At 37.2% G+C, this 24,311-nt stretch overlaps 1 protein-coding gene across 1 annotated transcript; it reads left to right on the forward strand.

Moving 5' to 3' along the window:
* Positions 1-225: 225 nt before the first annotated feature.
* Positions 226-6,396, forward strand: LOC111883669 (MADS-box protein JOINTLESS). Its single transcript, XM_052767947.1, is given in 7 exon segments — positions 226-898; positions 4,386-4,467; positions 4,813-4,864; positions 4,955-5,079; positions 5,184-5,225; positions 5,876-5,917; positions 6,023-6,396. Coding segments are annotated over 7 exon segments (693 nt in total). The 5' UTR covers positions 226-716; the 3' UTR covers positions 6,191-6,396.
* The last annotated feature ends 17,915 nt before the right edge of the window (positions 6,397-24,311 follow it).

Below are 24,311 nucleotides of genomic sequence, written 5' to 3' on the forward strand. Positions count from 1 at the left end.
AATTTTTATGCGTCTTCGGTAAATATGGAAAGCAGTTGTCATTAGAAGGGATTAGTTTTGCTATTTACAGCAACCTTTTCCTTTCCTTTTCTTGAAACAAAAACGTTTCTCTCTCCTCGTCTCTCTCTCAACACATCACTTTCCTCTCTTTCTTCTATTATTGGTTTAGCAGCTTGATATATCTATCTATCCACACCCCCCTCTCAAAGAATCAAACAGGTAAAAGAGCGCAACAATCCACCATTCTTATACCTAAAGAGTTGCATGTACATCAATATACGATTATAGTTCCTGGATTTCATCTATTTAAAAGGTTTTCGTAGGTTGTTTGCCTTGTTTTTGGAGGCTTTTTTAAGAGTTAGATCTATAAGATGATCATACCTAGCTGAAAAACCACTTTTGTTACTATCATTTTTGGGTGCGATAGAGCTATCAATAGTCTTATCTCAAAACTCTCTCCCAATATACTTTGAGAAAGAAGTAAGCCGATGAACAATATCTAGCTACCATTTTTCTACCTAACTTAAGCCCTCTTTTTCTTGTAATCGAATACTGTTGCATGTTCATCAGGATATGATTATGATTCTTTCTGGGGTTTCCTGCGTTAAATATACAAGTTCAAATCAAGCTAAAAAACGTTACTTTAGATATCAGTTGTGATTGTGGTTTTGTTTGGATTGTTGCAGAAGAAGTAGTTTGACTTTCGAGGGACACCAATGGCGAGAGAGAAGATAAAGATAAAGAAAATCGATAATATAACAGCCAGGCAAGTGACTTTCTCAAAAAGAAGAAGAGGGCTTCTGAAGAAAGCCCAAGAACTTGCTGTTCTTTGTGATGCTGACGTAGCTCTCATCGTCTTCTCGGCCACCGGAAAACTCTTCGAGTATTCAAGTTCCAGGTAATTCATCAATCTAATTTAGACTTGTATATCGTTCTGTGTATATAGGATCCCCTTAGGGCGTTTATTCTAGATCGACTTTACTCTAAAATTAGCCTCTGAAGTTATGTTCTATACTTCTATCTTGATTTATATGATCAATTAGTGTATAATAGAAACATGAAATCATGTCCAGGACTTCTTCTCTTGATATCAAGAAAACGATGAACCCTAAGTAAATCCCCAAAATGAATTATATAAATTTTTTGAAGATTTTATTGGAAAGGCTTATTTGATTTGATATTAAACTTCTTTGAGCATGTATATGGGAGTTTCGGGTTGTTCATCTATAGGTTAAAATGAGTAGACTTGCTATTCTTATCAAAGTTCAAAATGTTATAACTGTATTCTTTTACAATACATCTTTTAGATTTTCATAATATCCTTTCAATGAATGGGTTTTTAAAAATATTATCTAAACTTTTTTATTATAATAGCTTTAAATTTATATCATTACATAAATATTATCAAACAAATAATTCGTATAAAAGAAATTCATATTAACTGTAATATTTTCAAAACAAACATACTATTAAATATATATAATATATATCATTCATAATATATTAAAATAAACATGTACGCTTGTTATAGAAATATTACATATGTTTGAAGAAATTATAACACATATATTTAAAGAAATATTATATATTCATGTGTTGGAACATCTTTTCCAAAAATGATCAATTGTCGTAGATTGGAGTGAGTTTATTTGTTTCTAATACTATTCATAATTCTAGTTTTAGAGTTAAAAATATAATTGGATTAGAGAGTATTTATTCTATTTTTAACTCTAAAAATAAAATTACTTTATTTATAAAATTGGGTTGGAGATGAGTTAGCCTAACAAATTTTCACTTTATTTCTACGAAAGTTAAAAAGAAACTTGTAAAAAATAATACTATGCTTTATCAAGTGGTCCAACATATATTAGTTTGATTTACCAATACGTAACATTCACAGGTAACCTTATCATTGCCCACTAGAAATAAGAGTCCAAAGTCCATTATGTCATTATGGTAGCTAATTATTAATACATATTATATTACCATTAAAATAAATCAACAATGAGTATGTACAATACGAGAGTAACACATTAATAGGTTGGGCTGCGTTCATGGATACTCACCAACACTTTATCGGATGGAACACGACTTTTTAACAAGTTGGTCCTGATAAGATAGAATCGGATAAGATAGAAATCATAGAATCACTAATACTTACCCATCCACATATATAATAAGTTAATAACTGGCATCATTTAATACGTAGGACCCCAAATCATTTCATCTTATTACCTCTTGTATCTAACCACTAATTAATTATCAAGATCCATAAATGATACATATATACGATGAGAAGTACACGAATGCTTGATATGATACGTATTGCAAGTTGATCAATACATAAAACAAAATCAAAGATTACACATTAACATAGTTAAGCACTATAATAGGATGCTTGATCCTTACTTCGCCTTTTCTTACTAATGATGAATTTATTGTATTTTTGGGGCCTTTTTTCATGGAATTTAGCTCTATTTCAAAGTGAGAAATTAGAGCCTTAAATATGAAATATAAGAATGCATTAACATGTTAGCTACGCCCCCTTTGTGTTAATTGAATCACCAACACCATTATATGAGGTAAAACACTAACATTTTTTCATTTGATGGAAAAACGTTTTGTACAACTTAATTAAGGTTGCTCAAGTTATTGATGTAACTGCCTCATAAGATAGAATCACCAACACAAACCAATATTATCAGTACTTGCATATTACTGTTAGTATAAGGACTTCGTTTTCCTCTTGAAAGTTTCCTGTAAATAAAAGATATGTATATAGTTATATATATATGTCCAAAGTTAGTAAAAATATAAATATTTATACTAAATTTTCCAACAATTACTACGATACGAAACCAACTGATTATATAACTGGTCGTATATTTAATCAATCCATAATGAATTCAAATGAAAAGTACACAAATTATAAGCAAATTGTTCCCAAGGTTAAGGACCCGATTTCTGTGTGAGTTGTTAGGGTTAAAAACACACAAACAATAATAAGATGCAAATAAACCCAAAAAATTATCGTGGTTCACAAACCGGGTAATTGTGCTATGTCCACAAAAGAATTAGATATGCATTAAATTTTTTTGGAAGAACCTTACAAGCGTAGGGTTTACAAGTATGAAATATAGGAAAAAATATGGGCATAATATAACGACCCTGTCAAGCCCATCCCACCAGCATAACTAGACATGACCATTAACTATTGTTGAACCTATCTTCCTTGAATTTTCACAAGTGTTGCTATTACAATACAAAGTAGTACTAAATAGTACAAGTAATATATTATATTTTTTCTTATAAAAATGAATACTTCTTACATATAGTAATAAACCAAAAGTACATTGTTATGTTCAACATGCATACCTAAATCATATTCGTATGCTCAAGGAATTTTTCATGCTCATCCTTTGCCATCCTTCATTGATTGACAAAGAGAACATATTGCGATAATAATATTCTGTGAAATAAGAACAATATTAATCTAACCATTAAATAGCAAAATACCATTAGATGATAAACATGACACACATAGTATATTATTGTCTAATTCATAATTAAGAACAATACACATCCATATTTAGTCAATACTTAGTAGTCACCTAGGTAATACAAAAAATAAAGATTCACATAAAACGTCCATGTTTGTATATGGAGTGCCTAATCAAATTTAAATAGTTCAAATTAAATGACTAGATGTACAAGCAATAGTACCTAACTTCTAAAATTCATAGTTACTAGTTAGGTATTACCTAAGCAACCAACTATAATGACATTTAAAAAACGTAAAAATAATCAGTAAAATACATTCTAAATTAATAATTTACATAATCATACCTTCTAATGTTCATATAAACAATATAAGTTGTAGCTTAATGGAATCATTTAATAAAATAAATTGTTATTTCAATTATAATAACAACTGACCATGAAAGTGGGCTTCACTTCAAATATTATATCACCAAAAATTGTGATCCACGGATCAACGAATATCACCCGAAAATGGTGTTTTCCAAAGGTTTTACATGAAAAGCAACATAAAACTTTTTTTTTAATAAAAATAAAGGCTTACTTTAGGAATTGCTTTGTTGTTCGGTTATCATGAATTCCTGCATCCACTTTGAGACGTAATAACCACAATATTCTCTATAGGACTCTTGTTGGTTGCACTAAAAATAAAATCCACATGCGATGATTATATGGGGAGTTTGTTATTTGTAGTTTTATTGTAGTGGATTAACCTTAAACGAACAAACATGAAAAAGTTTCGCGTTCATTTAGTTTTGTTAATAATCACCAACTCTATTATATCTAGATAAATCGCCTACAAGTGGATATAAATGAAACGAATTTAAAGTATTTGGGGTGTTTTGAAGCATGCAGGAAATGCTAGGAAAGTATAAGCTCCATTCCAGTAACAATCGGGATAAAGTAGATGACCCTTCTCTCAACCTGGAGGTACGTATCACTTTAAATTCAAGAATTATTCTTCTCATCATAAGGATGCTTAGGGTGCGTTTGGTTGTGGAAAATTTTCTAGTTTTCTAGGAAAATTTTCCAAGAAAAACGGAAATTTTGAAAACGCGTTTGGTGATGGAAAATGAAAACTCCATCCGTTCCAGCCAAACGCGTTTTCATTGAAAATTAAAAATGAAAACTCAACCCTATTTTCTGAAAACATTTCCATAGAAAATGAAAACAGTTTTCCACAACCAAACACATCCTTCATTTTCTTAAACAAAAAACATTTCTATTTTCTAAGAAGAGAAGACATATTTAAGATTGTCACCTGATGATATGTAGCTAGTCGAAAGCGATGAAGTAAGATTATCCAAAGAGATCTACGACAAGAACCGTTATATATATATATATATATATATATATATATATATATATATATATATATATATATATATAATCTGTATGTTTTATTCTAGTCCATGAGTTAACGATGATTAACATATGAGCAGGCAGTTAAGAGGCCAAGAGCTTCAGGGATTAACCATAGAAGAACTTGAACATCTAGAGACTGTACTCGAAGGAGGCCTAAGCCGTGTGCTTCAGACAAAGGTACAATCACCACAAATTTCAATGTGTAAATTAACTACATAATTCTTCGAGAAAAACACTACCATTAGAACAAGAAAGCAACATATCTATTATTTTTGTTTCAGGATGAAAAATTTGGAAATGAGATATCCAGACTTCAAGAGAAGGTTGGGGTTTTTTCCATCTTTTGCTACATTTTTCATTTTAAGAGCATTCTGTTTTAGCTTTTAGTTTTTAAGAAAAAATGTTTCGTTCGGTGGTAGTAGTTGTTAGCTTTTATTTTATATAAAAAGTTTGTAATCCAAAAGTAGCTTTTAGTTTTTGGTTTTTAGGTAATTTTACGCCTTTAAAAGCTAACAGCTACTTTTGCTCAACACTTCTACACAAATAAAAGTTTGAGCTTCCATCTAGCTACAGATTAGTTTTGCAAAAGACACCATAAATCTCCTTGCATATATGAGATCCTCCCATCAGACTTATAACTTATATCTTGGAGTGTATTAATACGCACTGTGATGTTCTCTTTGGTTATATTGACAAAAAACAAATTTGTTAGAGGTTATTTATTGATTTAACTATAGGTTATAAGTTGTAACTTTCTATAGTTCAAGAAAAATACGTTCTTCGGTCTTCAAATTTAATTAATGGTTCCAGTATAACTTTTCACTGCAACATGGTAAATTGGTAATTGATTTTGAAAAGAAAATCTCGTTAACTGTAATAATCTAGCAGTTATAGAAGTATAGAACTCTTTAATCATATTTATTGTCTCGCTTAGCACCCATCTGATGTGGTTTCTCTATCTACATTCAACCAGGGAGCTAAACTGATGGAAGAGAACAGGCTGCTCAAACAAGAAGCAAGATTCTAATTTGACAATTTTAATCAAATTCAGTCTAATTCTTTAGATCAAAAGTACTTTTTGTTGTCATTAACATGGTTTTTTTTTTTCCTACAAATATAGATGATGATGATTACAAATGGAAAGAGGCCAGGAACAACCGATAATGTGTTAAATAATCCTGAAGATCATGGTAGTTCACCATCATCTGTCACCACACATGTAAATAGCTGCAATAGTGAACCTCCGCTTGAGGATGATGGCTCAGATACTTCGCTTAAACTCGGGTAAGCTTGTTGCATACTCCTTGATTAATGTTTCCTGTTATTATACTTGAAGTCTAATTTCAACTGACTTAACTTGTTTGAAAGAATAAGAAACAAACATCCGATGTGTCTGTACACTCACAGACAAGACATACAGAGATACATACATTACATACAGAAACATGACACACATGTATATTTGAAAATCATTCAGACATTCTATTGATCATGTATCAGGTTAGCGTTTTTCTAATGCTGATAGTCAGAAGAATGTTAACTTTCGAGGGATTGAGGAAAAAGTTGAAATGAGTTTGATGCTTTAATTTGTTAAAGATTTTATCGAGAATGTTTCCCCTTTCATCATTTCTTATTTATTCATGTATACTGCTATAATCTAACCTAGTTATACAGTATTTGTAATATTTGTATATCTTGTCTATGTATAATTAGTTGAGATTTATATGTATAATATATAGTCTTGCAAAATAATTATCGTTTTCTGTTAGAGTGAGAAAGTTCATGTTTTAAAGACTAATTGCCTAGAGATATCAAAATAAGTTTCTCAAAAACACAAAAACATCCAACATAAACATCTCTTTTATTAAATATTTTATCGAATAAACAAGAATCCGTCGGTTTTTTTAGAACTTACAAAACAAAAATCACTACAATAACACCAACACTCGTATATAGATCCTTACTATAACGACCATCAACTACCTACCCTCACCTTATCTAAATGATGAATAAGAAAATAGATGAAGAACATAACTCAACCCTAGAACATAGAAACCCTAATTGACATTGAGAGAATACGTAGTTGTGTGTGTAAGATATTCGTGCGTAATAATGAAAACAATACAACTCAACAATATATACTTCAGGTACTACTGAAACCGGTTCAAATCCTGTTCGGGTAACCACCCATATTGAAGTTCGGTTATTGTGTTACTTCTCCACCACTTTGAGACAAAGGGGCCCTGTTTCTTACTCTTCCGCGAAATTAGAGAATTTCCCAAATAACCAGTATACCCCCAGACATTGGAGACACCAAACACTTAACCCAATCATCATCAACAAAACTTTTTAACAAAAAACATTCATTTTCTAGGACTAAACTTTTAAAAAGGAGAAACCGTAAAGAAACATTATGATGTAACTTACGAGGATTATACATGATAGAGCCAGTCCTGAGGATTAGATATCCTCAAATGCCCAGGACGAGCAAGAAAAAATAGTCCTTATCACTATTATAAGTTTTTATTTATTATATATATATATATATATATATATATATATATATATATATATATATATATATATATATATATATATATATATATATAATAAAATAAAATAAATTTGGGCCCTTAAAAATATTGGGTCCTGTGCACCTGTCCACTTTGTCTGTCCTCAATGCCCCCATGATAGATGAACTGACTTGAAACCTGGACAACGTAAAAAATGTTAGGTCTAGTTATAGTCAAGTAAATTAATTTTTCAATTAATTTTTTTTAAAACTCAATAATATTCTTTTAACAAAACGTCAAACTTATCAACACCATCACCTTTTATAACAACATTTATATCTAATCGTGTTTTAATGGTTTGCACCTTAACATTTCAAACTCATATAAAAGCTCAAACTATACAAATGTCATTTTCAATATCTATAACTTCAATTCCCCTCTCCGAAAACCGAAGGCGGAAACATTTCCGGGGTTGACTCCACATTGAGTATCAAATCCAATGTACATAGTAAGTAAAGTAAAACAAACATTACATTACATATATGAAAGTTTTACATTTGTTTCAAAAGCATAAGTTATACAAGTGATACATAGTATATATGAACAACACGAAACGAGTCTTCTGAGTACTCCGTCTTCGCACAAAAGGATCTTCGGGTACCTGTCTAACACGGACCTGAGAATACAAGCGGTTTGAAAATCAGCATAAAGCTGGTGAGTTCGTAAGCGGTTAGTTTTTCTGAAAATGTATGAGTTCCTTTGGTTTCCTGAAACAGTAGTTATCCAAGAAAATCCCATATTTTCTTATGTAAAGTTAATTTCCAAATCCGAAAGTGAAGTAAACGATGTACAATGAAAACATGATTGTTCTTGTGATTTGTAGTTCGGTTATTTAACTTGTTACACTTTTCTAGATACGTACTACTGTTACTCAGGAAGAACCCCATGTTCTCCTAACTGTGTGTGTGTGGGAACTATTACCAAATCTAATTATGTTCGGTGTCCTTCCCAGGAAAACCCCATGTTTCCCTGACTGTGTGTGTGTATCTTTACCGGATCTGGTTATGTTCAATGTTCTCCCCAGGAAAACCCCATGTTTCCCTGACTGTGTATGTATGTGTGCCTGCCATTCTTGAACGTACATTAGCTTTACTACGAACATAAAGCTAGCAAATGAGTCTAAAACGTAATAATCTAGATTGCGAGTCCTTTACCATACTCAGACTGGATATGACTCGGACCATGGCCAATATCCTTTTTATGACTTTCGTCACCCTTGAACCATTTGGTTCGGCTGTAGCTAGCAGCCAGGTGTGGGATTGTCAGTCCCGTATAGATCTATACACTCAAGCCACGCTCTCCTACGAACGGAGATTCTGGTTACAGGGTTAGTCCTCCACTATCTCGTGCCATGGAAGTGTTACAAGGACGTGTCTCCAATCTTTAAGATTACTCCTTACTTTTTGACTAAGAAAGTAGTATCTATGACTAGCTAAGTTCTAACGTACCTGTCCTTTACACTCGAGCCTAGGTGTTTTATTAAGGACATTACACTCGAGCCTAGGTGTTATTTAATGATTACTGTCCTTTACACTCGATCCTAGGTGTATTATTAAGGACATTACAATTGATTTGCGTGTCATAATGATGTTTATCTTTCACACACTCGTGCCTAGGTGTATTGTTAAGAATATACAGATGTTTTATGTTTTCTGATGGTGTCTGTCTTTTACACTCGAACCTTAGTGTTTTATTACAGACATTACAATGGTTTATGTATTTTATCAGTTTAAGTATGAACAATCAAATGCAAAGTACACAATATAACAGTGTATAATAAGGATTGAAAATCGGGTTAAAAACAAACAACTCTGCAAGTTAAAAACAGTTTGTTTAAAAGGTTTTCAATTCTTAAAAATGTACAATTATGAAACCATTTAACTGAAATCATGTGATTGAGTACAAGGTATTCTTGTACTTTTGCTTGTATTCCCCCCCTGAAAACATTGAAAAACCATTGAAAAAGGGTAGGGGTATGAACTCACCGGACGCGGATATGTGTCGATTTCGGATGCTAAACGTCGAATCGAGGTCTGATAACTCGCGACGTTCCTATGTAAAATGAAATGGCATACAAATATATCTAATTAGATTCACAAACTCTAATTAGATATGAAGTTACACTCCAACGAACGAAAACACCTCAAAACGGGTGTTTGGAGTAACCCAGGTGACATCTACGGACGGGAATTGAAACGAGGGACTTGGAATTTGAGTTTACTCCCCAAGAGTAAACTCCCTAATGATGTTTACGGCCTAAACACCCATTCCCCATGAGTTTACGTCACAAATGGAAATTAACACTTGGAAATGCTTGGAATAATTTTACCTAAGGCTTGGATTGAATTAAAATCACCAAATACAACACTTAAGGGAGTTTACGGCCTAAGCATGGGGTCTATGGCCGTAAACTCTCATATCCTCTTGAATAAGTGTTTTTAAGGTCTCAAAATTAATCACATGTGATTCTAAAAATTCCTACAAGCCTAGAAATGAATTTTGGGCACCAATTGACATGCTTTTAGGAGTTTACGGCCATGGGGCATGTTCTATGGCCGTAAACTCTCAAATGTGGGGTTTTGATGTGTTTAAAGCCCTTAAACTATTTTTGGTTGGTTCTATGATTTATTCCAAGGCTTTTGGTGGTGTTGGATGGCTTTCTAACACCTTAGAAGTGAGTTTACACCCTTGTTTAAGGAGTTTACGGCCCAAACACAAGCCTTGGCCATAAACTCACACAAACCCTTCAAAATTTATGTTTTAAGTGTTCTAGGTCCATTGTCAATATTCTAAAAATCATATTTAAGTCTTGTTTGTGTCTTGGAAGGGTTAAATGGCTTAAAACCCCTTTTAAATATGTGTTTACGGCCTAGGCACCTTGCAGGGCCGTAAACTCATATATAAGGCTTTAAATCTTGTTTTGAGGCATTCTAATTCCATTTCATAAAGTCCTCTAGCCATATTCAAGGTCCAATTGAGGTTTGGAAGGGTTTTGTTGCTCCAAAAACCCCATTTATATGAGTTTACGGCCTAGGACTGTTCTAGGGCCGTAAACTCATGATAATGGTTCTATTCCGTGGTTTGAACTCGAATTTGAAGGCTCAATATGATGCAAAATGAGTATAGGAAGGTACCTTGAAGATTTGAGACCTTAAACTTGAGAATTGAACCTTAAATTCTAGCTTGAGGAGAGAGGTTGGAGTGAAAGTTGTAAAATGGAGCAAAAGCTTCAAAATGGAGACTTGGATCACTTTAAATAGTGTCCATGTTCGGGACACGGTAGAATTCTACCCGATACCGGCGTTAGACGGGGCTTTTGGTCGCACCCGGCCAATTTGCCGTAACCCGATATGGTTGATTCTAGAAATGTTCCGGTCATTAATATGAGGCGTTAGAATGAGTTCTAAGGGTATTAAGACACTTATTAATTCATAAAATAAAATTCACATTAACGACTTAATAAAAGGTCGGAAACGGAAACGAAATCGGAAACGGCGATTGGATGATCGGAACGAGTCGTGAAAAGGGTTTTCAATTACGGATATGAATTTCGGGTTGTTACATAATGTGAAGTTGGGAAAGTGACCCATTACAATTAATAGGAAGAGTAATAACAATTCTAATTGTTGCCATTTTAGCAACAAGATAAAACACTTTCTTGTAATCAATATCCTCTACCTAGTTATACCATTTAGCTATGATGAGTTATTAATTAACTCTTTGATCGATTAGATCTTTGTAACAGGTATACGATGAACGTAAAAACAGTAAACAAAACACAAGTATGAATCAAGATGTGTCGAATGATTAGATTACTCGATCCTCAGCAGAGCTCAACTAAGAACTTCCGCTGTAGAGGATTCTAGGGTTACAAAACAAGAACGATGAATACGCTTGAAAATTCTTATCTAATCGTTACTAATCGTCCTGTCTAATCATTATGTTCTAGGATGCATGCAAGCATCTATTTATACTAAACCCTACAAAACTCACGGATGGACAGGCCCATACCGGAGATACATATTGGACTAGCTAACGAGCCCAATAGACGCAACACAAAATACGACCCAACAATCTCCCCCTTTGCGTCAAATTGGAGCGAGAATACTTCTTCTTCTTGCTTGGGCCAGCAGCGGGAGCCTTCTTTACTGTATCAAACAGACGTGTGATAAGTGCAAGGATTGTCTGTCTGAAACGAATGTACCATTGAATCATATCATCAAAGTACTTTACATCATCCGCTGTGTTCTGCTTACATCGATGGATGATCCCCAAAACATGTTCCAAACATGCAGTGGTGTAGAGATGTTTGTCTGCCAAGGCGAAAAGGCATTTCTGTCCTTCGTTCCTGGTAAACATGACGGAGTTTCTCTTTGGGTCAATTTTTCCCATCTGCATCATGTTGAGATCACTGGCAGAGCCAACAGGAGATATGGTAGGTTTCTTCTTGAACACGCTCGCAATCTCCTGATCCATCAAAGCAACTTCCATGATATAGCATACAAGCATCCTCTTAAAGTGGTCGATGATCGGACCATATTCAGCTTCGTTTGTAAGAAGGATGTTGTGCAAGATAATCCAATCATGGGGATTAAGGTTGGGAAGATCTGCAAGTGAGATGACATGTTCGGCTTTGGCAGATCCCCTTAGTACCTTGAACCGAACGTTGGTGAAGTTGCCTTCCCTGTACGGCTTTAGGACCCAAACATTGATGATTTTCTGAGCGCTCCAAGTCTGGTATTGGGGTTGAGCTGCCTTTAGATAAAATTTGATTAAGTCCCGATCAACCTGTGGATGAGGATGAGGGAACTCTACAATGTTGGAAAAGGCATGAAAAATAAACGCCTTTCGGGTCAGTGGCATGTCGAACTGTGAGTCGACAGTGTTAGAACGATCTAAAGAGATCATAGGTTCTAGCCAAAAGATACTTGGTGTGTCAATGGCTTCTTTAATCAGCCTCTCAAGAGTCCAAGAAGGAAAAAGAGTTTTCCTGCTCTCAAGAAGATCGTGGGATTCTTTCTGTTTCCTTTCGGCTTCTTCAGCCTCTCTAGCCGCACGAGCACTGATGTCAGCCTCTTTATCTCGACCTTGCCGCTTCAGAAGGTCGGCAATTGTCTCTTTATCATCTTCATCACTCTCCTCAACAATGTTTTTGCCCTTGTCTTTTACACCGGAACCGGAAGCTTGGCCTACTGGAGGAGGTTCGGTTGTGTGAGTTGCTGAAGTAGGAGGTGGTTGAGACACTTGTTATTTTTCTCCCCCTTGTTTCGGAATGGACACGAAATCAAGTAGCCCCTCAATTTTGCTGAGTAGAGAAAGGGCAGGAGCGAGCTTCTCTACAAGGTCACGCCTCACAGAATAATTAAGGATGGGGTCATGTGCTTCAAGGATGTTTGAGATTGCTGAGTGGACATCCGAAACACACGATTTAACCACCTCTCTTTCAGACCGAAGAGAAACAATCTCCTGTTGAGAGTTGGAGAGTTGAATGCTCTTGACCTTTAGAGCGGTACTCTTCCTTGCGAGAGCATCCATTAGAGTGTTCTCGGCAGCTAAGTCTTCTTGAATCTTGGAGAGACGTTCCTCAATGGTTGTTCTGAAAGCTGAGTTGTCATTAGAAATAGATTGTCTAAGTGAAGCGAACGACTTCAGCTTAGAAGCGACTGATGTAGCCAACTGGTTGATAATGGGTTCCAACGTAGTCTTGGTGGCTTCAGCACTTTCCTGTAAAGATTTCAACAAGGAAGAAGCATCAGTGAATAGTTTATCGACTTTTTCGGTCGCTGCCTCACAAGCTTTGGTTGAGGCGTTTATAGCTGCAGTGGAGGAATCGATAGAAACTTGATGAGCTTTGGAGAAAGCCTCAACAATTTTCTGAATGGCAGCTTCAGCTATGGAGGACTGAGATGTGGAAGACGAAGCGATGAGCGAATCGATTTTGTCATGTAGCTCCTTGAGATGCCTCTTTGTGACAGGAGCATCGTCATCGTCGTCACTTTGAACTTGAAACGGACTGTAATAGACCGAATCAAAGGTCATGTCCTCCCCACCAAGGAGTGGTTCTTCTTCCTCTGAAGCATGAGCAGGAGAAGATGGTGGTGGTGAAACTGGAGGCTCGGTAGCAGTAGTAGTTTTGGGTTGGGTGGTGTGTTCGGTTGTTGGTGTGGGTTCGGGTGCTGAGTTGGATTTTGGTGCGTCAGTATGAACCCCCGTATCAGATACGTTGGTTCTAACATCTGCAGTGGTGGTGGTTGTTGCTTCGGTAAAGATTGGTGGTGGTATTGGGATGGAAGTAGGTGGTATTTGAGTGGTGGAGGTTATGGGGGGAATAGAAAAAGGAATTGTAACAGGTGGAGAAGAGATAGGAGAAGTAGAAATATGTATCTCTGGGGTAGGAGAACGTGGTGGAGTGTTGCCACGTTCAGATCCATCCGAATCAGAACCCTCGTCCTCAGATTCGCTTGAGGATGAAGCGATAATCAGCTTTCGTCTCAGTTGGGTTTTTCTCCTCTTCTGTGGTGGAGACTGAGCAGCCTTAGTGGTTTTCCTTTTCTTGGGAGATGGGCCTTTTGCTCCCTTTGCCACCTGTTTTCCCTTATCAGCCTTCTTGCCTCTAGGAGCAGGCTTGTCTGCGTCATGAATCGACTTGAGCATCTCTGGAGTAAGATCTCTCAGACCAGAACGTCTGAACTCCTTGTACGTTTGAATGATCCGGCTGTCAGCAGGAACATCACCATACATCGTTTTCGGGATAGACCCGTTGAAGGGAAATTTCGAAGCATCCGAGACAATGATCTTTGTGGTATGGAAAGTACCAATCGAAGACATTGGAGCACCAGCGACAATGGAGACGTGGTACTTGTCCATCACCCATTTCGTGACAATAGTCCAGAACCGGGCATAAGAAATCTCTGAGTGTCGAGAAGTAGAAGAGAGACTTTGAATGAGTTGTTGCCATAGGACCGACCCATAGTCCATGTTGATGCCATTGTAGATCCCGTACATGATTGATAGAAACAAACGACTTGCCCCATCGGATCCAACACTTCGTTCAGATAAGCCCTTGAAAAGAACAGTGAACATCCCATTCCACTGAGGGGGCAGGCACGACTTTTTGAATTTCATGACTGTAGTGAGCACCTCAGTGTACCCCATGTTGTAGAACATGTTGAACAGATGACCCATTGGAATGTTTTCAAGATTAACCCTCGAAGAATCAGGTTCAAACCCTAACAACGTACAAAACCTTTGCTTGGAAATCGACGCCTTGTGCTCAAAGACATCGAAGAAAATCCTGTCGACGACCTTGTTGTAGTGAGCTGTAGCAAAAATTTGTGACATGAACTCCATTGGAACAACTTCATCCCTGGTAAGAGCAGGAGCGATTGGCGAGAACTTCAGGCATTCAATGATGGGAAACATGAAAGCGTCATATGCCTGAGGAGTAAGATCAATGATCAAACTCTGCTGGGGACGAATGGGCAAGATGTGAGAAGTTGCGTGAACAGACGAAGAATCCGCCATTGTTGAGATGAAAGTGGGAGATATGATGAACAGTAGAGGTTTAGAGGATTTTCTTGCTCTCTGGGAATATAGGTGCAATAAAGGGGTAAACGGTGGATCACATTGCCTTTTATACCGTGGGTAAAGGAGAGAGAAAAATCTTTCCCAAATCTTCAGTTGAAAAACGAAGGGTTTTTCGGAGGTGACTGACGCGTGACAGTTGGGTGTGCCGATGATCACGCAGAAGAGAGAGTGTCAGTCCCTAATCACACGCCTTCCCATCAGGCGCCGTTTGGAGATGAAACGGTTCCTATTCGCATGCTTTTCTCTGTTGCACCGTTTGAAATTAAATCGATTGGACTCCCGCCTGAGTCATCATTTCGTCATCTTATCCCTTTAGAGATTAACGACATCTTTAAAGTAAAATCCCCACGTGGATCAATATTAACCACAACCTTTTATAACAACCAATCCAATTAAAATTCCTTAGAATTAATGAAACCAGAATTTTGGAAAATCAAAAAGATTGTCGTGCTAAGTGTGTAAAAGAAAAAGAAATAAAGCAACACTTTTAAGGGATTATGTGATGTCAATAAAGACACGAAACAATGGATCCCAGGCACGGATCTCTTCCTTCAAAGTCAAGAGAGACTTTAAAGTGTTTGTGTGATTTCCCGTTGAATAACGATCAGACACTTATTAAGAAGTGTTGAAAGGCTTCTTTTAATTAGGCTTATGAGGTGGCTTTCGCTTCGATTCATAATTCCTGATCTTGATATAAGATAGAAATCGAACGAAGTACTTGTGAGACCAATGTAGTCTGTTGAACAAGTAGGTTGGAGATAATTTAAGTGGCAAGGTAAACTAATGTATGCGAAATCTCAAAAAAAATTAAAACTGGATCCCAAGGGAAGAAATGTTATTGGATTTAACAATTTCATAGGAATCACACAAAAGAAAAATAGAGATTTCATGTTGTACCCCCATGGATAAGTCCGTCAATTCATTAGTGAAAGCTAGAGCAAGTTGATTGTTCACCGTCAATGCATAGTAGGTATTGAATTTTGGGTTTCACTAAGCACGTAGTGACACGAAGCTAAGATCATGAACACAGAAATTGTGTAACCATAAACCTCAATGGTAATGTCTGAGAGTCTCAAGGGTTACGTTTGTGAAGCGAATGTGATGGAGAAAAGTAATGTAGATGGTGTAAAGAGACCAAAGTACCTCTGCTATAAAAATAGGGACTAAGCAGAAAACTCTTATCTCATGTGAGAAGAGAGTTAGGTAGCTCATGATTAGAATAAATATGAGAGCCTAATTGGGAAGACAAGGTTTGTTTGTACGAAGTCAGTAAGACTTTTATTCAGAATCAGATGAGGCTTTGGACACATACAGCAGCATGCTTCTAGGGACACTTAGCTAGTGAAATAAGTTACCCATAATGAAAAAAAAGCCAATATAAAATAAATAAAAAAAATATTTTTGGAGTTTTTGAATTTACGAAGGAAAAAAAAATATTTTTGGAATTTTTAATCGAAATAAATAAGACATAAAAAAAATTTATACAAAAAAATGTTGGTACCGAACCCGAGCGTTCGGTTGAGAAAATTTTGGAACCGAACCCGAGCGTTCAGTCTATTTCGGGTGAGAAAAATTGTGGAACCGAACCCGAACGTTCGGTCTATTTCGGTTGCCAAAAAAAATAAGATTGAAAAAGAAAAGAACTTGGACAATAAGATAAATGAATTTGGAAAAACAATACAAAAGATTTACAATCAACGAAACTACCTTTGAGTGATAAGCGAAGATCATATGATACAACCGAACCCGAGCGTTCGGTCTATTTCGGTACACCAAAGCAAGACCCGAACCCGAACGTTCGGTCTATTTCGCTTCTTACTTGTGATCTTGAGAGGTAATTTTTGGTACTGACTCCGATTCCATCATTCCAAGCCCTTGTAGAATTTTGTTGAAAGAAGCTTCAGGAAGAGCTTTGGTGAAGATGTCAGCCAGTTGATTAGTGGTTCGAACAAAATGAATTTCGACGTTCCCGTCTTCCACATGATCCTTAATGAAGTGATACCTCAGTGCTATGTGCTTAGTCTTGGAGTGTTGCATTGGGTTATGACAGATCCTAATTGCACTTTCAGAGTCGCAATATAGTGGGATCTTTTTCATATTGAGTCCATAGTCCCGGAATTGGCTTTGGATCCAAATCACTTGAGATGTACAAGAGGCAGCTGCGATGTATTCTGCTTCAACAGTAGACAGAGATACACAAGTCTGTTTCTTTGATTTCCAGCTAACCAACTTCCCGTCAAGGAATTGGCAGCCTCTAGTGGTGCTTTTCCTGTCTAGTCCACAACCTCCAAGGTCTGCATCTGAGTAGGCTTGAACGAAGAAACCTGAGTTTGATGGATACCATAAGCCGAGAGAGGTAGTTCGTTTTAGATACCAGAGTATGTTCTTCACTGTAAGCACGTGAGGTTCACGAGGATTCGCCTGAAATCTAGCACAGTAACAAACAGGAAACATTATATCAGGTCTGCTAGCAGTAAGGTACATTAAAGAACTGATCATTTGGCGATATAGCGTAATATCGACTGCTGGCTTATCCAAGGATGGAGTAAGCTTGGTGCCGAACGCCATTGGAACTTTAACCTTTGAGTCTCCCATCATGCCGAATTTAGCAAGGAGAGTCTTGGTGTAGGCTTCCTGGTTAATAAAGATGCCTTCGGGTCCCTGTCTAATATTTAAGCCAAGGAAAAAGTTAATAGGACCCATTGAGCTCATTTCAAATTTAGTCTCCATCAGCTTTCTGAATTCAACCGTTAAGTTAGGATTCGTTGAGCCGAAGATGATATCATCGACATAGATTTGAACAATCATAAGGTGGTTACCTTCCTTCTTACGAAAAAAGGTTGGGTCAACCGAACCTTGTTTGAATTTGGACATCTTTAAAAACTTAGTTAGCGTTTCATACCAGGCTCTAGGTGCTTGTTTCAGTCCGTATACCGCTTTGTCCAGAATATAGCAGTGATTGGGGTATTTTTCATTCACGAATACTGGAGGTTGCTCCACGTACACCGTTTCTTCAAGTTCTCCATTTAGAAATGCGCACTTTACGTCCATTTGGTAGACCTCAAAGTTCTTGTGTGCAGCATAGGCAAAAAATATTCGAACAGATTCCAGCCTAGCTACAGGAGCAAAAGTTTCTTCATAATCGATTCCTTCCTCCTGGCAGTATCCTTTCACAACTAGACGAGCTTTGTTTCTTATTACATTGCCTTCCTTGTCCATTTTATTTCTAAAGACCCATTTGAGACTAACAACCGAGGCATCTTTAGGAGTTGGAATGAGGCGCCAAACTTTATTTCTTTCTAACTCATTAAGTTCGTCTTGCATAGCTTGAACCCAATCAGAGTGATCAAGAGCAGTGTTTACTGTCTTTGGTTCAACTTTTGAGACGAAAGAGTTAAACATACAGAGCTCTACTTTTGAAAATAAAGATGTTTGCTTTGCCTTCAGTTGAGATCGGGTCAGGACCTTTTCAGAGACATTACCCATAACCTGTGAAACAGGATGATCTCTAGTCCATTTGACAAGAGGAGGGTAATTTGGATCATAGGATGGATCCAATTCATCATTTACCATCTCTTCTAATTCGGATTGACTGTCATCGTCATAAAACATATCGGCCTTCTCCCCCTCGACTGATGAGCTTTCAGGTGTGTCTTGACTTTCCGGTGCTACAGGAGTTTCAGGTGCATTTGAGCTTTCGGGAGCTACAGTACCTTCGGGTGCAGTAGAGCTTTCGGGTGCATTTGAGCTTTCGGGAGCTACAGTACCTTCGGGTGCAGTAGAGCTTTCGGGTGCAGCTGGAGAAGAGTTCTCCCCCTCAACTTGTGAACTCGACAGTTTTGAAGAAGATGGATTCTCCCCCTCAACTGAAGCACCTTGCTTAGAAGGTTTATTTGGAACTGATTCTCCTTCACCCAGTCGTTTGGCAGCGTTATCGACAATTTGCTTCAAATGGTCAACTTTGTTGTCTGCTGCATTGGCTTCTGAGAGAGTAGCCTTCTCCGGTTCATCAAATAACTCCACAAATTTCTCAAACAAGTTTGCAATCGAGGCTGTGACTTGGCCTGTTTGAGAGAAGATTTCTCCAACTGATTCTTCCGTGGCCTTCAACTTCTTGACGTAGCTGTCATCGAAAGTCACATAATACGTTTCTTCAATCTTCCTCGAACGCTTGTTTAAAACGCTGTATGCTTTCGAAGTAAGAGAGTATCCCAGAAAAATCCCTTCATCGGCTTTTACGTCGAACTTGTTACGATGTTCTTTAGAATTGAAGATAAAGCATCGTGAGCCGAATACATGGAAGAATTTAACGTTTGGATTTCTATTGTTGATGATCTCATAAGGAGTAAGAGTGAAACGCTTATTGAGATAGGACCTGTTCTGCGTAAAACATGCTGCAGCAATAGCATCAGCCCAGAAATATAGAGGTAGAGAAGTGAAACTTAGCATGGTTCGGGCCGCCTCACACAAAGATCGGTTTCGTCTTTCGACAATTCCATTTTGTTGATGGGTGTAAGGGGCTGAGAAGTTGTGACTGGTTCCTTTTTCTGCCAAAAAGTCTTCAAATTCTTTATTTTTGAACTCCAGCCCATCGTCGCTTCTGATGTTGCGAACGTCTTTCCTCAGCTGCACTTCAACCTGCTTGATAAACATCTTTAGCTTGAGAGTTGCCTCAGATTTGTGCTTCAGAAAGAACACCCATGTAAAACGTGAAAAGTCATCAACAATAACAAGAAAATACTTGCTACCGCCAATGCTTTCGATAGAAGATGGACCACATAAGTCAATGTGAATTAACTCAAGTGGTTCAACGACTTTAGTGTTTATAATGGATGGGTGACTTTGACGACTCTGCTTCCCCATTTCACATGCAGCACACAAATGTTCTTGATCAAACTTGAGCAATGGAAGACCCCGAACATGACCTCCTGTGACAAGTTTGTTGATATCCTTGAAATTGAGATGAGAGAGCCTTCGGTGCCACAGCCAGCTTTCGTCAGAATGTGCTTTGAATAACAGACAGATAGCTGGATTTCCTTTGATAGGTTTGAGATTGAGAGGAAACATTTCGCCTTTGCGCTCTGATTTGAGAATCACTCTTTTTGTTTTCTTCTCTATTATTTCCGAACCCTCATCGTCAAACGAAACTTTAAGACTGGTACCTCCAACAAGCTGAGATACACTGATGAGGTTATGCTGTAGTCCTTCAACGTATCCAACTTTTCTAATCGTGAAGTCTCCATTTGTTATCATTCCATAACCTTTTATCATGCCATATGAGTTGTTCCCGAACTTGACATTCCCCCGTTTGGAAGAGATCGAAATTCCCTCAGCTCTTCCTTCCTTCCTGTCATGTGACGTGAGCAGCCACTGTCAATGTACCATTCTTCGTCGATCTGCTCGTCACTGATAACCTGCAAAAATCAAGCAGATTTAGGAACCCAAAGTTTCTTGGGTCCACGTGAGCCTTTCACAGGAACAGGAATAGTAAGAGAAATGTCAACAAGATATGTTCTTTTTATTAAAGTTGTTTCATCTTTCTTCTTAATAGTGAAAACTTTAATTTTGTTAGGATTTGTTACAGTCGGTTTGGATTCAGGTTCAGGCGTTTGGGCCTTGGAATGCTTTTGATCATTCTTGACTGAGGAAACCTTCGATTTTCCTTTCAAATCTGTTGAAGATTTTGGATTTTGAGTTTGAACAGAATTGGATTTAGAATGGGGTTAAGAAGAATTAGAATGAGAGAATTTAGACTGAGAAGTTTTCTTGACCTGAGGTTCTAGGTGGCCCTTTTGTTTTTGGTCATTAGTGGGACCGAACCTTGAACCTTGGTAGCTTTTGCTCTCGGAACCGAACCTATGCTTTCGGTAGCTGATGTTCTCTAAACCGAACCATTCCCTTCGGTTGTTATTACTTTCTTGCGGTCTGACTGCTCTTTTCTCTGACTTTCTGTCATGATCAGAAAAATGGGCGTTTTGGGATCGCCAGAACTGTTTTCGCTCTGAGAGATTCTTTTTGTATCTCAGATTCCTTTGCTGCTTTTGATCCTTTACTTGCTTCGGCTGTCGGTGGATGTTGGCTTTTTGCTTTTGCTTTTTGTCAGCCGGTTCACTTTGAACTGATGATGTTTCGCTTGAAGGAGTGACTTCTTATACAGGAACTTCTTTTGCACCACTGGTAATTGGCACATCGAAGTTGTTAGGCTTGTTTAGTGGCTCTGGCACATATCTGCCTTTGGTTTTCCAGGACGCTCACTCTGACAGACCAACAGTTTCATCTGCATTATCTATAGGAGCAGACCAGAAAAACTCATCACAACGATCTGTATTATCTTCGTTTACTATGGCGGTGAGTTCGGTTGTCTGATGTTCTGTTACTCCTGTGACCTTATACACCTGATTTGGTGTTGTTCTCACCTTTTGGTACACCACGACCTTTTCTTCAAGAATCGGGGATTTGTTTTGGGATAAACGAGCGAACTCTACAGAATTTTCGGAAATAAGATTTTTGTGGTTTTCGGGTTCGCTCTTGACAAACTCAGAACAGTCGACTTCATCCTCTACAGAAATTTCACTCATATCATCATCCTCATTGAGCTTAGACGCGTTTTCAACATCAATTTTATTTTCTGAGCTCAAGTTGGCATTCAATGAGTCAAACTTTTGTATGGTTTCGGTCCTTAGTTTTAGTTTATCGTTTTCATCCAAAAGGTTTTTCAACATGTCCTTATGGTCCTTGGACTTTATAAAAGATTCGATTTTGTCCAGACCATACATATAAGTCGGATTCACATCATCAGACAAAACTAGACTTTCACAATTATATGCTTCAGCGTCGATTTCATCTTCCTTAAATTCAAGGAAGGGCAAAATCATGCGATGAATTTTCTGCCCTATTTCACAGTTCAGATGAAGTTGAGTGATGTTAGCATAAAGACGTTTAGCAATTAAACAAAAGACATTTCTTTGTTTCAAAAGTTTTAAATTGTCTCTTTGCAAATAAATGTTTTCATCTTTGGATTTAATCAGCTCCGACTCCTTCATCTCTATCCACATCCTCCGTTCCTCACTCTTGGAAGACACCCTGCTTATTTGGTCAGTTAGGTTGGAATTGGTGACCCGTGTTTGAGTTAAACTGCTATCTGGATTTGAGATTCTTGAATTTAAGCTTTTTAATTCTTTTTCATACGAATTTTGTGGGACTTTAAATGAAACAAAAACGGATTGTACCTTCTTGATCAATTCATCTAGCTCATTGAACTGCACGCTGAGAGGTTTTGCTGTGAAGCATAGGTCCTCTCGCTCCTTGGATTCTTCATTCCCACCATCCGTATTGTATCCCCTCATTTGAGATACATCTGTCACCATCAAACACTTCCCACCGCTTTCTTCAACTCTTGCAACGTATACCTTTCAGAACTGTAGCTTCCCTGCCAATTTCGGTTCTTATTGGTAGGGAACCTTTTCTTAATGAACCTCTTTGGATTCGACACCATCATTGCATAGTCTTCAGAAGTAAGATCATAGTCTTCTAAGTTGAGATCTTCATCTTCTACCACACTTTTGCTTTTGGACAAGAGGGCCAAGGACCCTAAACTGGAGACCATATTTTTCTCTTGCAAAACAATATTTTCTTGGGATTTCAAAATCCCCACCAGCTTTGCCAACAAATAAGATTTAAATTGCTCATGAGCTTTAACAGTGGACACAACCGCTCTCCACTCGGATCTAAGGCCATTCAAAAAGGTTACTTTTTGTTCAATCAGCTTCCTTTCTATATCGTGTTTGATCATCTTGCTAAGAAGATGATTGAAGCGATCGAACGTCTGAGTAACAGTTTCATCAGAATTCTGCTTAAATTCACCAAACTCAGACAAAAGTAAGGTCTGAATAGAATGCTCCAAATCTTCATCTGCGGAATATAGCTCTCGCAGCCTATCCCATATTTCTTTAGCAGTGCTGCATGAACTCACTAGCCTGAATGTATCTGATTGCAGAGCGAATCGAATCAGTCTCAATGCTTTAATGTTGCATTGAAACTTTTCCTTTTCGTCTTGAGCAACATCCTTTACGTCCTTTAACAGATCATTGTACTCTTTCTGAGTTTTAATGATTTTTGACGTTCCAGAGTGAGCAAATGGTCCAGAAACGATTGCTTCCCAAATAAGGTATCCATTGTCTTCCGATCCGATGACATAATCTTCAAAGTGATGTGCCCAGACTTCGTAATCCTGGGTGTAAAGAATAGGAATCTTCGTTGTCGATCCAATGCTGTTAGAGATGTTGATGGGATTAGATTGTGACTCGTTCATGCTTGATCGTTTTTAACCTGTTTGAAAGATCAGAATTGTAATATTTAATATTAGGGCAAACAAATAAATGCTGAGTTACGTCAATAATGGAATGACGGCTCAATAAATATTAGTTAATGCGGAATAACCCTAATCGCAAACTCTTTCACAGAAAAGATGTGTATGAATTACACAGCCTCCTGCTCTGATACCAATTGATGAGTTATTAATTAACTCTTTGATCGATTAGATCTTTGTAACATGTATGCGACGAACGTAAAAACAGTAAACAAAACACAAGTATGAATCAAGATGTGTCGAATGATTAGATTACTCGATCCTCAACAGAGCTCGACTAAGAACTTCCGCTGTAGAGGATTCTAGGGTTACAAAACAAGAGCGATGAATACGCTTGAAAATTCTTATCTAATCATTACTAATCATCCTGTCTAATCATTATGTTCTAGGATGCATGCAAGCATCTATTTATACTAAATCCTACAAAACTCACGGATGGATAGGCCCATACCGGAGATACATATTGGACTAGCTAACGAGCCCAATAGACGCAACACAAAATACGACCCAACAAGCTAGTAAACTAATTACATCTCCCATCCTCTCCATTTGACTTGCATTTAAATTTTGTATACCCAGTTACAACCAACTGGTTCCCTATCAGAATGTAAATTTATAATGATCCAAGTTCTATTTCTATAGAGAGCTTCCATCTCGTTATTCACGGCTTTCACCCAATTAGGATTTGAAGTAGCTTCATAATAAGATTAAGGTTTAATTTTTTTTTATTAAGATTTGAGACAAAGCATTTATTCTCAAAAGTTAAAAACAAATAACTAACCGCTCTTTCAATTCCATATTTATGTTTTCCCTCAATAACATAATAACTAAGTTTTTAATGTAATCTAGGAGACTCAGAAACAACCAACTTAGACTGTAGA

This window comes from Lactuca sativa, chromosome 9 (assembly GCF_002870075.4).
Source record: "Lactuca sativa cultivar Salinas chromosome 9, Lsat_Salinas_v11, whole genome shotgun sequence".
NCBI classification, from domain to species: Eukaryota; Viridiplantae; Streptophyta; class Magnoliopsida; order Asterales; family Asteraceae; genus Lactuca; species Lactuca sativa.